This window comes from Sceloporus undulatus, chromosome 1 (assembly GCF_019175285.1).
Source record: "Sceloporus undulatus isolate JIND9_A2432 ecotype Alabama chromosome 1, SceUnd_v1.1, whole genome shotgun sequence".
Taxonomy (NCBI): domain Eukaryota; kingdom Metazoa; phylum Chordata; class Lepidosauria; order Squamata; family Phrynosomatidae; genus Sceloporus; species Sceloporus undulatus.
This window is the reverse complement of record NC_056522.1, coordinates 29,555,645-29,571,318: the sequence shown is the minus strand read 5'-3', so window position 1 is coordinate 29,571,318 and position 15,674 is coordinate 29,555,645. Positions and strand designations below refer to the sequence as shown.

The window sequence follows — 15,674 nt, the reverse complement described above, 5'->3', positions numbered from 1 at the left end:
CCTGAGGAGGAAGGACTCTCAATCCTTTATTGGGACAGAGAATGGCACAGCTAATGAGCATGTAGAGGGTTTCCAGAAGCCACATATTCTGTATTGGAGACAGGCATGGATGGGAAAACGGAGAGATGTTAGCTACAGGAGCCACTCCAAGGTGAAAAACTCTTTCCAAGAATCAATCATGGATGTTCCTCCTCCTTCCCATGAGACATGTCTTGACCACACAGCTTGAAGTGTCTCCCACACACACACACACACACACTTGAGGTGTCTACCTGTTAAGTGGATTTGTAATTGGTTGACCGGCCGAACCCAAAGGGTGCTCAACAATGGCACCTTTTCATCCTGGAGAGAAGTAACCAGTGGGGTCCCACAGGGCTCTGTCCTTGGCCCAGTACTGTTCAACATCTTTATCAATGACATGGAGGAAAAAATGGGGGGAATACTTATCAAATTTGCAGATGACACTAAAGTAGGAGGAATAGCTAATACTCCAGAGGACAGGATCAAAATTCAAAATGACCTGAATAGACTAGAAAGCTGGGCCAGAGCTAACAGAATGAACTTCAACAGGGAGAAATGTAAGGTACTGCACTTAGGGCGAAAAAATGAAATGCACAGATATAGGATGGGGGACACCTGGCTTAAGGAGACAACATGTGAAAGGGATCTAGGCGTCCAAGTAGACCACAAGTTGAACATGAGTCAACAGTGTGATGCGGCAGCTAACAAGGCCAATGCGATTTTAGGCTGCATCAATAGAAGTATCGTATCTAGATCCAGGGAAGTAATAGTGCCACTATATTCTGCTCTGGTCAGGCCCCACCTGGAATATTGTGTCCAGTTCTGGGCGCCACAATTCAAAAAGGACATTGAGAAACTGGAGCGTGTCCAAAGGAGGACGACTAAAATGGTGAAAGGTCTGGAAACCTTGCCCTATGAGGAACGACTCAGGGAGCTGGGGATGTTTAGCCTGGAGAAGAGAAGGTTAAGAGGTGATATGATAGCCCTATTTAAATACTTGAAGGGATGTCATATTGAGGAGGGAGCAAACTTGTTTTCTGCTGCTCCAGAGACTAGGACCCGGAGCAATGGATGCAAGCTGCAGGAAAAGAGATTCCACCTCAACATTAGGAGGAATTTCCTGACAGTAAGGGCTGTTCGACAGTGGAACACACTTCCTCGGAGTGTAGTGGAGTCTCCCTCCTTGGAGGTCTTCAAACAGAGGCTGGATGGCCATCTGTCGACGATGCTTTGATCTGGATTTCCTGCATGGCAGGGGGTTGGACTGGATGGCCCTTGCGGTCTCTTCCAACTCTATGATTCTATGATTCTATACCTCTTCTGATGGCCTGTCAGATGAAAGAAATCAGGAGCAGCAGCACAACCTGTCAAACTAGTCCTGGCAAAGCTCACAAAACTTAAGCATGGTCCCAAATCTGAAAGCTCCTTATGCCATCACTTCTCCCCCCACCAGCAGGTGCTCTGATTCCTTGCTCCAGTCGATCCCAAAATAGTGCTGCTCTGAGCCACAGAAGCAACACCCTGTGCCCAAGCCACCTGAGAGTTTCCCAACCTGCCACTGCTAGCAAAAGACATAGTTAAGGGAGAGTGAGCTTCTGCAGGCATCACACAAAACAATCAGTGAGGCTGCACTCTGGTTTTAAGGGATCCTGAAAAGAAGTTTCATGAAATCCTCATCCTCACCATGGTCCTAAAGGATGTTGGTTCCCCTTGTCTTTCTTGCGCACCAATACTTTGACTGAATCACCCCCCTGTAGCTCCCCTTTCCCTCACCACCCCCATTTTCCTTCATCACCACCCTGGATCTTTCCATCAACTCCAGGGGGGAGCGTACCCCCCACTTTGGGAATCATTGATCTACACTGTAGAAATAATGCAGTTTGACACCACTTTAAGTGCTCCATACAATGGAATCCTGAAATTTATAGTTTTACAAGTTCTTTAGCTTTTTCTGTCAAAAAGTGCTAATGCCTCACAAAGCTAAGAATCCCAGGATGCTATAGAATCCCAGGATGCATGGCAGTTAAAGTGTTTGCCATGGTGTCAAACTGCATTATTTCTACAGTGTAGATGCATCTAAAGACAGAACACATTGAATTTCTGAAGAGGTCTTCACACTGCTATATCTAGGAAAAAATGTTAGGTGCTGTGTAGGTAAAACTCAGCCAATTAAAGTTCCAAAAAAGTTTTACTATAAAAGATGTGCTATGGTACAGACTGAGATTCAGATAAAATAGTTATATATGACAGAGTGGCAACATTAAGTCTTGGAGGAAATCATTTTTAACAAAAGGTAAATATACTGAACAACTGAATTCACAACAGGAGATCTTCTGTAGAGTATTTCAATTAATCCTTCTGTTGGAGCCAAAGTGGATGAAAGAAGATATCAGTCTTTGGGTGAAGGCAAGGGAGAATAATATGCAATGGAAAATGACAGCATACCCAGTCCATTTTTCATTGTGGCAAAACCCATGTAGTGAGCATGGTCTTAGCCACAGACAGATCCATCATAACCAAATATTAACAGCTGCTCAGTGGTATAGAAAGGGTTAAATGTATATAGTAGACCCTGCTTGTTAGAGGTTGAGTCTCCCTTTTCTGAGATGCTTGGGACCAGAGGTGTTTTGGATTTTGGCTTTTTATTGTTATTACTATTTTCAAATATTTGCATATACAAAATAAGATTTTTTTATAGATGAGACCCAAGTCTAAACATGAAATTAATTTTTATACACAGCATACATGTGGCCTGAAGGTAATTTGCACATAATATTTTTAATAATTTTGTGCATTTAACAAAATTTGTGTACAATGGATCATCAGAAAGGCAAGGTGTCATTATCTCAGCAATCCATAAAAAAGTCTTGGATTTTGGAGGATTTTGGTATTCTAGATTTGAGAGATTCAACCTGTAGTTTTTGTTGGCCTAGAAGTTGAAGGCTGGGAAGAGTTTATGGATGTGAACAGATGAGGGAATACACTTTTCTTTGAGCAAGTAGCTTATACAGTTCTCATAATTATTAGAATGGGAGATGTGTTACACCTGTGCACTTTGTTGATTTCCCTTTGTTGATTTCTGAACTATGTAGGCCATGGGAGTCCATCTTCCACAGGGACTCAGGACCCTGTTAGTTAACCACTGGGATGTGGAATATCAGCCACAGGTAGAAATAGTTGCTTGCGGAAACTGCAGGAACTAAAATGCTTTCTCTGACATAATCCACCTGCTGCATCATTTACCACCAATCAATGTTATCGTATAGCATTGGTATGTATCAGCTTTTTGTGCCAAGCAGAGTCTTGGGAAGGCCTGGAAATGCAGCCAATTCCAGCTCTCAACAGCCCACCACAGGCATGCAGGCTCTCCCCCACAATTTACTCAAGGGAATGTAGCCTCGGGGAAAAAATGTTGCTCATCCTTGAACTGAACAGAAATTGAACAGAAAATGTGATAACATTTAAAAGAAAACTTAGGGCTGAAGGGAGTCACTGCAATTGATATCAACAAACCTTAAGATACCCATGTCAGCATAATAGTGGAGATACAAAAAATAATGCAGGCCATAATGAAAAACTGCAGTTTTGTGAAATAAAATATAGTTGAATACTGTATTTGTTATTGCAGTAATATTATGAATAATTTTTCAAAATCAGGTCAATTTGTAAAGCCAGTATGTCCACAGGTCACTAAACAGTTTTGAAGTATAATAAATCCACAGTCTTATGAAATCTTGTAATGTGCTAAGAGATTCCTAGTTTTAAATTCTCATACATTCTAACTTAATGGGCTGTAACCCCATTCTTTGTTGATGTTTGTCATCATGTTGATTTTGTAGTATGATGACCCAATGATTGAGAGACATCCAAGAACCTCAGTTATCAACTGCCCTACTTAGGTCTTCCAAACACAAGGCAATGGAGTCCTTTATTGAAACAATCCATCTGTGGTGTGATCTCCCTCTTTTCCTACTGCCTTCCATTTTACCAAACATTACTGTCTTTTTCAGTGAGCCACTTGTTCTCATGATATATCAATAGTATGATAGCTTCAATTTAGTATGCAAAGTGATTTTGTAGCACCTTTGAGAGTTACTCAAGGAGAGAAGTTGGTAACATGAGCTTTCATACACTTGAGTCTACGTCCTCAGATGCATCTGAAGTATGTATAGGCTGGCCATACATACCATTTTGAATGGGAAAGTACCTCCCCCCCCCATATTTCCAGACCATTCTGTCTTTTCAATGTAAATATCAATTTTGTCCCTTTTCAAGAAAAAATGCACTGTTATGTTTTTTAAATTGTTTGAAGAACCCCGTTTGAAATTGTGGTTGTCAAAAAAAAATGTATCATGGAATGTGAGAAGTTTTATGATAAGGTGCTGTAAGACTGAAATTTGCTGCATAAGTTTATCAGAGAAATATTCATGTTATGATCATGGTGAAATACAGTCCCCCCCCCCCACCTAAATTTTTGTATGAGTTCTATCACTGAAGAATAATGGTTAGCTCAATAGGTTCATGTAGTAAATGTTTTGTTGTCTTTTCATGAATACAGAATGTTACATAACATCATCCTGTTTTTGTCATCCCAATGTCCAGTTTTGTCTCAAGGAAATATGGTCAGCCTAGGTATGTATCTGAGGAAGCAGACAAAGCTCATGATACTAGCTTCTCTCTTTCAGTATCAAAGGTGCTACAAAATTCCTTTGCATACTGATTTTCCAGACTAACATGGCTATATCTTTGAATCCTAGCTTCAGTTGAGTCATCTTCACTTCATATTCATGCATATTGCTTATTCAATGGTTATTCAAGCATCCTATGCATTCTTATTGGACATAATGATTTTGAACTCTCTGAACTTTATTTGGATATAATGCTAAACAGTTGTTTAAAACCCTTGGTCTAGATGTTTTGGACTTTAATTCCCACAATATTCCTGAGGATTGGCTATAATGTCAATCTGGGAATTGAAGTCTAAAACATCTATAATCTGGGAATTGAAGTCTAAAACATCTGGAAATCAAAGGGTAAAAACATGTAGTACAGTCGGCCCTTCTTATACACAGATTTTTGTATACACGGATTCAAGCATCCACGGTTTGAAAATGTTCAAAAAAAGAATAAATTTCAAATATCAAACCTTAATTTTCCATTTTTTATAAGGGACACCATTTTGCTATGTCATTATATTTAATGGGACTTGAGTATCCACGGTTTTTGTTATCCACAGTGGATCTTGGAACCAAACCCCAGCATATAACAAGGGTCCACTGTAGTGATTTTAATATGTTTATTTACAAATAGATAAGTTGAGCATAGATGGAGTCACACCGCTTAAATACTGTTTAAAGCTGTAAACTTTAGAAATAAACTCTCAGTGGAACAGCCAGCTCTCTCAGGTTTTTCTAGAGCTTGAAGCTTAACTCACTCTCTCTTTATTTAGTCCGACTGAAAACTATAGCTTGTAGTCTTACACACAAACTGGATGATAATATTATCCCCAGGCAAAAGAAGATGAATGTTGATGCCCACAGGTAGGGTTGCCATCTACTGTTTGGCTTAATTCAATCTAGTTTCTGGGCATGCCACCCTGTTTTTGTGTAGACCATCATCTGGTCTAAATTCCAAAATGTTATTATAAAGTCTAGCTCTTGTCAGATTAGAGTTATGGAGGAAAATGGACAGTTGCAATTTTGTCCAATAATTGTGTAAGAAACAAGCTTGCTTTCCCTTTCTGTGTGTTTAGCCAATAAGTCATGTCTCACACATAGTGATAATAAAGTTACAGCATACAGTCAATGTCCTGCTTTTAATCTCCACAAAAACATTATAAGGTAAATTTGTGGAGAGGCAGTGATGGGCCAAGGTCACATGGTAAATTTTGTGACCAAACAAGGATCTGAATTTGGATGTCACTGTTACAAGTCCAACACCATAAATATTACTTTATTAGTTCTCTCAGAAGAGTAGTTATTACAAAAACAAGTACCAAGGCTGACACATAGTGGTAAAAAAGCAACAATTAATGTCTTTGATTTGCATAATCAAAATGCAAATTAATAATTGCACAAATTATAATAATTTGTATTATATGCAAATTAGATGCCTGGACTTGAGGGGCTGGAATATGACAATCATATCCATATAAATCTCTCCTTACAGAAACTAGATGAAATCTGCCTGTTCATACCTGTCCAGCCACTTCGATCATTTTAGCAGACTTTCTTCAGTTTTACAGTCAAATAATTGTAATGGGTCTTGAGGTTGCCTAGTACAATCAGGGGTAACGTTGGGTCTGGAAGCACCAACTATACCAGTACAGTACTCTCTGGTAGAGATCCTAGGCATGTATGAACTAAAAGAACATTTATTTGGAATCAATATGAAAGAACACACACACAAGAGTAAGTCACAGTAACATCCAGCATTCAGATCTAACCAAAATGAAAAGATGAAAGGGGATAGTGGAGTTTGAGGATTGGATTGAAGGATAATATCTGTCTTGAAAAATGGTCCACAGAAAGCAGGAGTGATTCAGACTGGGAACACAAACCAGGAACACAGCATGGGATAAAAAGGTCTTGTTTGATCTGTTGGCAAGAATTCATCTTTGACTTCCAGTTTTCATAAGCAAATCAGAGCGTGGGGTGGTGGTTCATCCTCTATCAAGCTCCTTCACCCTTTGTTTTCAGCTATCCACACGTCTGGGGCCTGTGTGCCATATTCAAAATATTATCTTCTCTAGTGTTTCATAGGTCAAGGCAGCCTCTGCAGTCCATGCTAGATTCCAGCAATGCAAAATCAAAATGTAGCTGAAACATGGTGATAACAGGGCACTTACACACCACATTAAAAAAACCTGTCAGGTGTTCTCAAAAGCCAAGAAATTAGCACATATTTCACCTGAAACCAAAAGATAATAACTAAGACTAGTAGCGACATTAGGGGTTAGAGGTGGGTGGTGACACCTATTGAACATCACCCACCTCCCTGGCACATGGCAGGGAGGGAGAGTGCCCATTTGGCTCCGACCTGAAATCTCAGCCCCAAAGCTCCCTCCATACTGGGTGGCACCCTGGTACAGGATGCCACTGGCCAAGACTGTAGGTGAGTGTGCCTCAAGAATTCCATAATATGGGCACTGTAATATGAAATGCCTTTCATAGGCACCAAGTTATTTATACACAGCTCTTTAGGGCTGAACCCCTACAAAGGAACAAAACAATTGATGCCTAATACATTTAAATATGTTAGATGAGGAAATGGAGAAAAACACCTGTGACTCATACAAGCTGGTCACTTTCTTAGAGCAAGGCTTCAGGGAAGAGATAGGTTTCAAGGCCTTTTTAAATCCCTGAATAAACCACGTGGAAGAGAGTTCTGTAAGTTACATACCTTTCCTAGATTTAAAACGAAGAGCCTACCTTGCCTAGATTTAAAACAAAAGAATTTTTAACTATGCCATGTGTTTGGAAGTCGTATTGTTGTGGACTCTTGGAATCTGTAAGTCCTCTAGCTCAATTCTGTGGTCAACATCAGCCTGAGGCTGACCATACAGTTGTGCTGGAGAACCTACAAATGTCTGGAGAAGTGTTTTCTCTAGGAGGAATCTCTAGGTCCTCAGGCATGGATCTATGGTCAACTTCCAGTAGAATCACACTGGAGGAACTAGAGATTTCTAGATAGAAATGTCAATCAAATCCGTGAATAACCAAAGCTGCAAAAAATCAAAGCCTCAGATGTGGAGGGCGGATGGAGAAGTTTCTCAAGACGTGATTGTACACCCATTGAACTGGAATACTAGCAAACATGTTGATTCAACCTGGTTTGTAGCAATATTCTCTGATCCTAGTTTATCCATATTTTGCCTTTATTTTTATTTAATGAAAACTGTCTTTAGTTGGGAACTTTAGTATTAGGTGGTGTTGTTGGTTGTTGTTGTTTGTTGTTTGTGTGCCTTCAACTCCTTTACAACTTATGGTGACCTTGGCAAGTTTTTCTTCGGGGGGGGGGTGCCTTTAGCTTCCCCAGAGAGCCTGAGTGTGTATGACTTGCTGCCCAAGTCACCCAGTGGGTTTCCATGGCCGAGCTGGGATTTGAACCCTGGTCTCCCATTGTCCTAGGCCACTACACCATGCTGAACCCTCCACTGCACTTAAAGGTACAGTACTCAGTTGTATTTATGTTGTATACCTTCAGGTTGTTTTCTTTCATCTTGATATACATTAAAGCAAACCTATCCTGGGTTTGCTTGGCAGGGTTTGTTCAGAGGAGTTTTGCCATGGCTTTCCGCTGAGGAGCTGAGAGAGTGTGACTGCTTGAGCTTGAGGTCAGCCAATAGGCAGGGAATCGAACCCTGGTCTCCAGAGTCCAACCACACAAGCTACATCCCAACTTCTATCCGGAAGAATGTCAAATGTACTACATTTTGTGAGCATGCCAAGAACTGCATTTATATTAATGCTTTTTGATTTATTAATTTTTTTTGCTTTTTAGTTGTCGTGTCCTCCATTACAAAATATGTCCTACATTTGGGGGGGGGCAATTTGTCCTACATTTGTCCTACATTTTTTTACATTTGTCCCGGTTTGGAGGTAGACAGTTATGGCAACCCGGGGTATCAAATTTTATAATTCAACAACAGTGTGAATTGGGATCATGAAATGCGATTTGATGCACCTCAAGGAAGATGCCGTCTCCTAAGAACTGGAGCGCAGCTTTGGCAAACTTCTGGCCTCTTAAGATGCATGTGTCATTTAAACAGCATACCTCCAAAGTGACCCGAAGCGCTTTATTTGGCCTGTCTGTACGGCCCAGAGAAAGCTTTTAGACTAATCTTTAAATTACTGGATGTAAGCCTTCAGGTGATGTTTTTATCTCTGTTCTGCCATCTTCACAGGCAGATTTAGTGTGGTGCCACAGCAAGCCTTCTTGGTGACTTCTCCCAGGTTGTGGAATTGTGCTAAACTTTTGACAACTGACTGTCTACTGAGGAAGGAGCATTTGTTGAGAGAGGGTCCCTTTTCCTATTATGTTTTTATATTGCATTTTATTATTTATTGAGGTTTTATATCCCGCCCTCAGCCTAATGGCTCTCAGGGGGCTTACAATATTATTTTAATCGACAGTTCCCTGCCCTGGCTTACAACAAAGACACGACACAAAGAGAAGGGAATGATGGGGGAAAGGGATGAGTCCAGTGTCTTCTCTCCCTCTAGCCTGGACCGGCAGATGGATTGGAGGGAAAAGTTGTAATTACTTGCTGTATTTTCATATTTTCTTTTAAATCATGCAAGCCATCTTGAGAATCCTGTTCTCAAGGGACTGGAAGGGAATAAAATACATAAGTCATTCTATTTCTATTCCATGAAGGAAAATCTGTAATATGTTCCCTTCAGCAACCCGATGATAAAACATCACCAATTTTTTAGCTGACTGAATATTAATTAGTTAGTTCCTGTATAAAGACATCCATACTTTTGTGCTATGAGCCCACACTTTAAGCGCCTTGTACATTCTGTTATTTTCACAGCAGCAAGATGCATGAGAGCATCAAGTCATTTCCAGTTTACAAGATCAAACTTTAGATGTTGCCAAAAAACTGGCTAACATAAGCATACTGCAAGCTCATGCAAACACTTAACATATTTTCTTGACACAGTCAGTTTACAAGGAGCTGTGATTTAACCTTGGCTTACTCTTATTAACTAGCTGATAACTGTTTTTGAGTTGTATCACAATAAACTGTTTAGCTTAGGATTGATTTGTTCTTATCTTTTCCACATCTAAGCTCTTGATGTGCATTTATTGTTCACAGTCAACACAGCGTAACTATATGGATAAAAAAAATTTGCAGTTTTTGAAGTGGGGTTTAGGAACACACGTAATCACATCAGGAGAGAAATAAACTGAACCATGTTAAAATTGCTGTAGATATTCGGTGCTAAGGAGGGGAGAACACAGGATCTATGGCTTTTCCTAGATTGCTAACTATGACAAATGATGGGAGATCATAATGCCTGGATGCTATAGGATAAAATAGAATTGATCCTGTCATGATACTTTCTTAAGGTTTTGAGCATATGGAACGAAAACTGGATTTCTTACATACCTTCCCATATTACATATATGCTGAGTGGACAAGTGGGGAAATTGAATGGTCCTCCCATGTTGAATTGCAACTCCCAGCAGCTCACCATGACCAACATTGCAAATGCTTGGGGTTACAGTTTGACAGTCTATGGAGGGCTTCTCAAATCTGACTTCTGGCCTCATTCAATTGTATTCAAGTCCTCTCAAATGAAGTCCCTGTGAGTTCACTGGGACTTGCTTCCAGGTAAGTGTGTTTCATATTGCAGTCAAATTTACATTACACTTAAGGAAGGCTGCTCTGCTGTAGTAATATACAACATCTCCAACACTGTATCTTCTAGATCTTTTGGATTAAACAGACCACTATCTGTGATGATTGGTATGGTGGTTGAGATAATGAGAGCTCCTGGGTTGAAAAAGTTGGTAGGCAACAAACTTGTTTTATTATTAAGTGTGTAGCTACATTGCGATTCAAATAGTTTCCTCTGTTTTTAACTGCGTGATGCTATTTACAGAATGTGGAATTTGTAGTTTGGTGAGGTATTCAGACTGGTCTGTCAAGCTCTGGTGTCTCATCAAATTACAAATCCCAGGATTCTCTAGGATAGAGTTATGGCAGTTAAGTGGTGGCAAATGGCTTTAATTTGCAGTGTAGCTCACTCTTTCAAAAATGATCTTGAGTCTTATTTATAACAAATCAGAAATACAAGCAACAAACCAATACTGTAATGAGAGGCTCAGATATAGACTCAGGACCAAAATACACATGATACTGTAAGAAGCACTTCAGTGTTGTCTTAAAAATATAGAAGGAGCAGAGAGTGACAGTTTTGTAAGGACTGCAGCTTATTTCAAGCCAAATTATTATTATTTATTATTATTATTATTATTATTATTATTAACCTTTATTTAGAAGAGCTGTAAATTTACACAGCGCTGTACATACAATCTTTTTAATTAGATGGTTCCCTGCCCTTGGGCTTACAATCTAAAAGAAAGGGAGTGGTGGAGGGAAAGGGGATGAGGTCCAGCAGTTCCTCTCCACCTCCGAGGCCTGGACCAAGGCAGATGGACTGGGGGAGGGCTTGGCTTCATAATGGATAGTTAATCTTCCTACAGGGAAAATACAACAGTGGTACCTGATACAAAACCAGGTTACGAATTTTTCGGGATAACAAAAAATCCCATAGGATTTAATTGTTTCGGGTTACGAAAGTTTTTCGGTTACGAAAAACATCCGGCGCTGTTTAATGGAGCCGCGGCAGAGCCGCGGCTTTTTTTCCCCAATTAGCGCCTATGGCAATTCGGGTTACGAAGTTTTTCGGGTTACGAAATTAGCCGCGGAACGAGATTAAATTTCGTAACCCGAGCACCACTGTAACTCCTAAGTAGGAAATGCATATACAGTCATAGCAATACAGGAAATGGTTCGATAACAGGCACAAAACAGAACATCAATAGTAAGCGCATGTGTAGGGCAATGCCTGGGAAGGCTTCTCTGAACAGGATGTTTTCAACTCCGTTTTGAGCTGGTTAAAGAAGTGATGGCTCTTGCTTGTGGGAAGAAGTCCAGGAGTGAGGGGCAGCTGAACCAAATCATCCTGATGAAAATCAGTTAATTCCCTCCACTGTCTAAGTCTTCTATCAACAGAATAGTGAAATAACTGAAAAGGTATGCTTCCTTCACCTACCATTGGGTTGTCTTATGTGAGTCACTGGTGCTTATCTCCCCCATTTCTATCTGCAAAATGAGGTTAATGCTGTTTCTAGTTTTAGAAATTATTAGAAGATTACTGAAATAATGTAATAGCTATCTTGGATCTGGTGATAATGTTTTTATAGCTCCTAAAGAAGCTTGCATCAAGGTCTTATGTCTCCTATAGATGCAGCAACTTGAAAAACAAGTTATTGATGCAGACCGTCGAGCAGAAAAGGCTTCTCAGCAGGTATGCTCATAATGCGGGATGATGTTAGTAGAATTGTTCTGAAGATATATACATTATTTTATTTCTATTTACTCAGTTTCCAAACAAATATTGTCTCAATAACATTCACAGCAGTCCAAAAATGGAGCATAGGTCCTACTTTTAGGTCTTAAACGAAAAAGACAAAAAATACAGGAAATGGGAATGGAGGGAAAAGCTGAAGGAGTTAATAGAAGCAAAGAGCAGAGAGTCCACATGTGCAAGACATCTGTGTGACATGCTTGCCATGCAATTCCAGACACTTTCCCCTTATGCTGATGCAGTGAACATGTGCTTGCATTTTACAAACATATGAACAAATTGGAAAGTCATCGTGGTTGTTGTGTTAGTATAGTAGTATATTTATTATATCCTGTGTTTCTCCCAAATTTGGACTCAAATGGTCACACGTTTAAAAGACAATACAATTAAAAATGTAAGAAAGGGGAGAATTAAATACAACTAAAACTATTTGCAGAGTTTAAAACAAGTCAACTTCAATAAATAATAAATGCAATTAAAAGATTTTAAAACTTTAAAAATAATCGGAATGGGTTCTGAGGCACATAAAAGTGGAAAGTAGAAAGCCAAGCTCATTAGTCTGGCATGGGATGTTATTCCCAACATGAAAGTGAATTACTGTAGTCAAAGTGATTTTGACTCCCAGGAAAGATGAAGAGTGTTAGATAGGGCAGATGATAGAAGAGTGACAGACGGCATATGCCATCAAAACAGGGGCAGACAAAAGAAGAGGTCTTAAAAAGGTAGAAGGCAAAAACTTGGAAGAATGTGACACACAGGAACCAGGCTATGTCTTTGGAGCTATACAGTGAATTCAGGGATGGTAGTACATATCTTGTTTTTAGTACATCCCTCATGATACTCTCTCACATATATTGTTAAAATGTGGGCTAGATTGGTGCCACTGATAGTGATGGTCTGTGGACCAATGCTGGTCCTTCAGCTATGTCTAACAATCTGCAGCAAGTTTCTAAGAAAGAAAAGAAAGAAATAGTTCTAGTGAATGGGGCACAAATATAGTGCTGGTCCCTGGTACATTAGGAGAAACTGAGCACAGAGTTGCACTGGGGACCTAGACTCTTTCCTCCGCAGATGGCTTAGAAGCACTGGGCTAGATGATATTTCTGTGAGGTTTGATTTAGTAACTGTTGATGAACCAAATCTAAAGCGTACAGTGACTCTCGTAACCATAGATTCTTTGTCCACAGATTCAACCACCACCCACAGTTGGAAAATATTTCAAAAATATATAAATTCCAATATGAAAACCTTTGATTTTGCTATTTTATAGAACACTTCAATCATTTTATACAGTGAAATGTACAGTGCAGCCTGCCTTACGTGGGGATCCATTCCTGACTCCTCCCCCCCCACCCACATAAGGCAAATACCAAATAAACTCGAGCCCATTCAATAGACCAGCACATGCGCCGTTCCCTATATTGTAGTGCGGTTTGTAATATGGCATGCCTGCATATGGCACCTGCTTGTATGTAGGGCGGGCGTGCTGTATTGTAAATCATATATTATTTTCTATATCAGTTGTCCCTCCATAATTCAACTAGGGTTAGGGGAACAATACCCCCGTAAATATGGATAAACCGCGAATAACAAAAACACTGTTTTTACCTGAGATGACACCTCTCTAGGAATCTCTAGGTCCTCCAGGTGCAACTCTGGTGTCAATGTCCACATACACTGACCATAGAATGGCACTGGGAGTAGCTACAAATGGTCTTTCAGTGCAACTTTTAGTTAAAGTTGAGCACAGAGTTGCACTGGAGGACCTAGACAGTCCTAGAGAGAACATATAATGAAATCTGTGAATAATCAAAACAAGCCGCAATATGGAGGATGACTGTAGTGTTTTTGTTTTAAACTTTAGGTCCAGATTATGGAGGAAAAACTAAAAGCTGCTATATCCAAACCGTGAGTCTGAGACAAGGTTGTATAAGAAGTGTCAAGATTTGGAGATACTGATACAAGAGAAGGATGACATCATACAGAATTTGGAGCAACAGCTTCTAGATCAGGTTAAATAAGAGTGTTGCCATTCATTTGTTTTGTAAAAATGAAATAAATGGTAGAGGGAAATAAAATGTCTACTTCCTATTCCTCCATTTAAATTGTTTTTGAGACATTTTCAATTCTGTAAGATTTCTGTGTATAACAATTTTAAATATGAATTTTCTCTTGAGGTCTTGGATAGAAATATTTTATAGCTTGAACGGAGAGAAGTAGAGAGTATGAGAGAGAGATGAAAGATGAGAATGCATCATAATCACCACAACAAATGTTTCACACCTTTTCATTCCCTTTTGAAAACTACATTTCCCATTGGTTTATTGAACCATGGTGTCCTTTTTTTCAGGAGAAAAAAGGTCCTTACAAACTTATATAATAACTTACTACAACATCCATGCTGAAGTCTCCAAATTAAGATATAATTTCCAATTCTGCTATCCAACCTACTACTGAGACATAGCAGAGTTGTGGTGTTCAGTGTAACCATTGTTTTTCTGCTTTGTACAACTGTCCTCATAGGGCTAATTCGACACATTTCCAAAAAATGGCTTGGGGGTCCTTTCTGTGTTTTCAAGAGAAGGAGCTTTAAGTGAAGGTAATTTCCTTTTTCCTTATGCAACCATCGGGCCTGAAGAAGAAGAGTCCTCCTCCCTCCCTCCTTCCAACTTCATCTTCTCTGCTAAATTAAAACAATCCCAATCCCATCCCCTGAAGAAAACCCTCACCCTCCCTGTCCTTCCAACTGTCATCTCTGCCTTAGAACAACACCCAATGTCACATCAGGCCCAAAAAAACCCTCCCCTCCCTCCTTCAACTGTCATATTCTGCCTAATAAAACAGCCCAACCCATCTAAGAGAACCCCCCCCCCTCCCTCCTTCCACTGTCATCTTCCCTAGAACCGAAGACACGCCCAACGCCATTGCCAAAAAACCCCTCCCCTCCCTCCTTCAACTGTCATCTTCTGGTCTTAGAGGGAGTGAAAGACAAGCCCAATCGCCATTCGGCCTAAGAGGAGAGCCCTCCCTCCTCCATTACTGTCATCTTCTGGCCTAGAGGGATGTGAGGATGACAGGCCATGCCATTCAGGCTCCAAAGAGGAGAGACCTCCCCTCCCTCCTTCCAACTGTCAATCTTTCTGGCCTTTTAGGGGGATGAAAGGACAGCCAATCCTCATTGGCTTTTCGAAGAGGAATCGCCCTCCCCTCCCTCCTTCCAACTGTCATCTTACCCCGGCCTTAGAGGAGTGAAAGGACAAGCCCAACGACATCGGGCCTGAAGAGGAAGAGCTCCTCCCTCCTTCCAAACTGTCCATCTTCTGTCCTTAGGGAGTGAAGGACAGGCCCAATGCCATCAGGACCTCAAAGGGAAGAGCCCTCCCCTCCTCTCCTCCAACTGTCATCTTCTGGCCTGGAGGAGTGAAAGGACAGGCCCCAACGCCATTGGGGCCTGAAGAGGAATAGCCCTCCCTCCCTCCGTCCAACGTCATCCTTCTGGCCTTAGAGGAGCGAGAGGACACATAAAAAAAGAAAAAAGAAAAAAAAGGA

General features: G+C 40.4%; 1 protein-coding gene across 1 annotated transcript in view; it reads left to right on the top strand.

The window, feature by feature from the left end:
* PLEKHH2 (pleckstrin homology, MyTH4 and FERM domain containing H2) overlaps nucleotides 1-15,674 on the top strand; it is a 133,315-nt gene that overhangs the window by 25,125 nt on the left and 92,516 nt on the right. Inside the window, exon 3 of the mRNA XM_042468290.1 lies at nucleotides 12,003-12,065. Within this exon, the coding sequence (XP_042324224.1) occupies nucleotides 12,003-12,065 (63 nt within the window). The remainder of the gene's footprint in view (nucleotides 1-12,002; nucleotides 12,066-15,674) is intronic.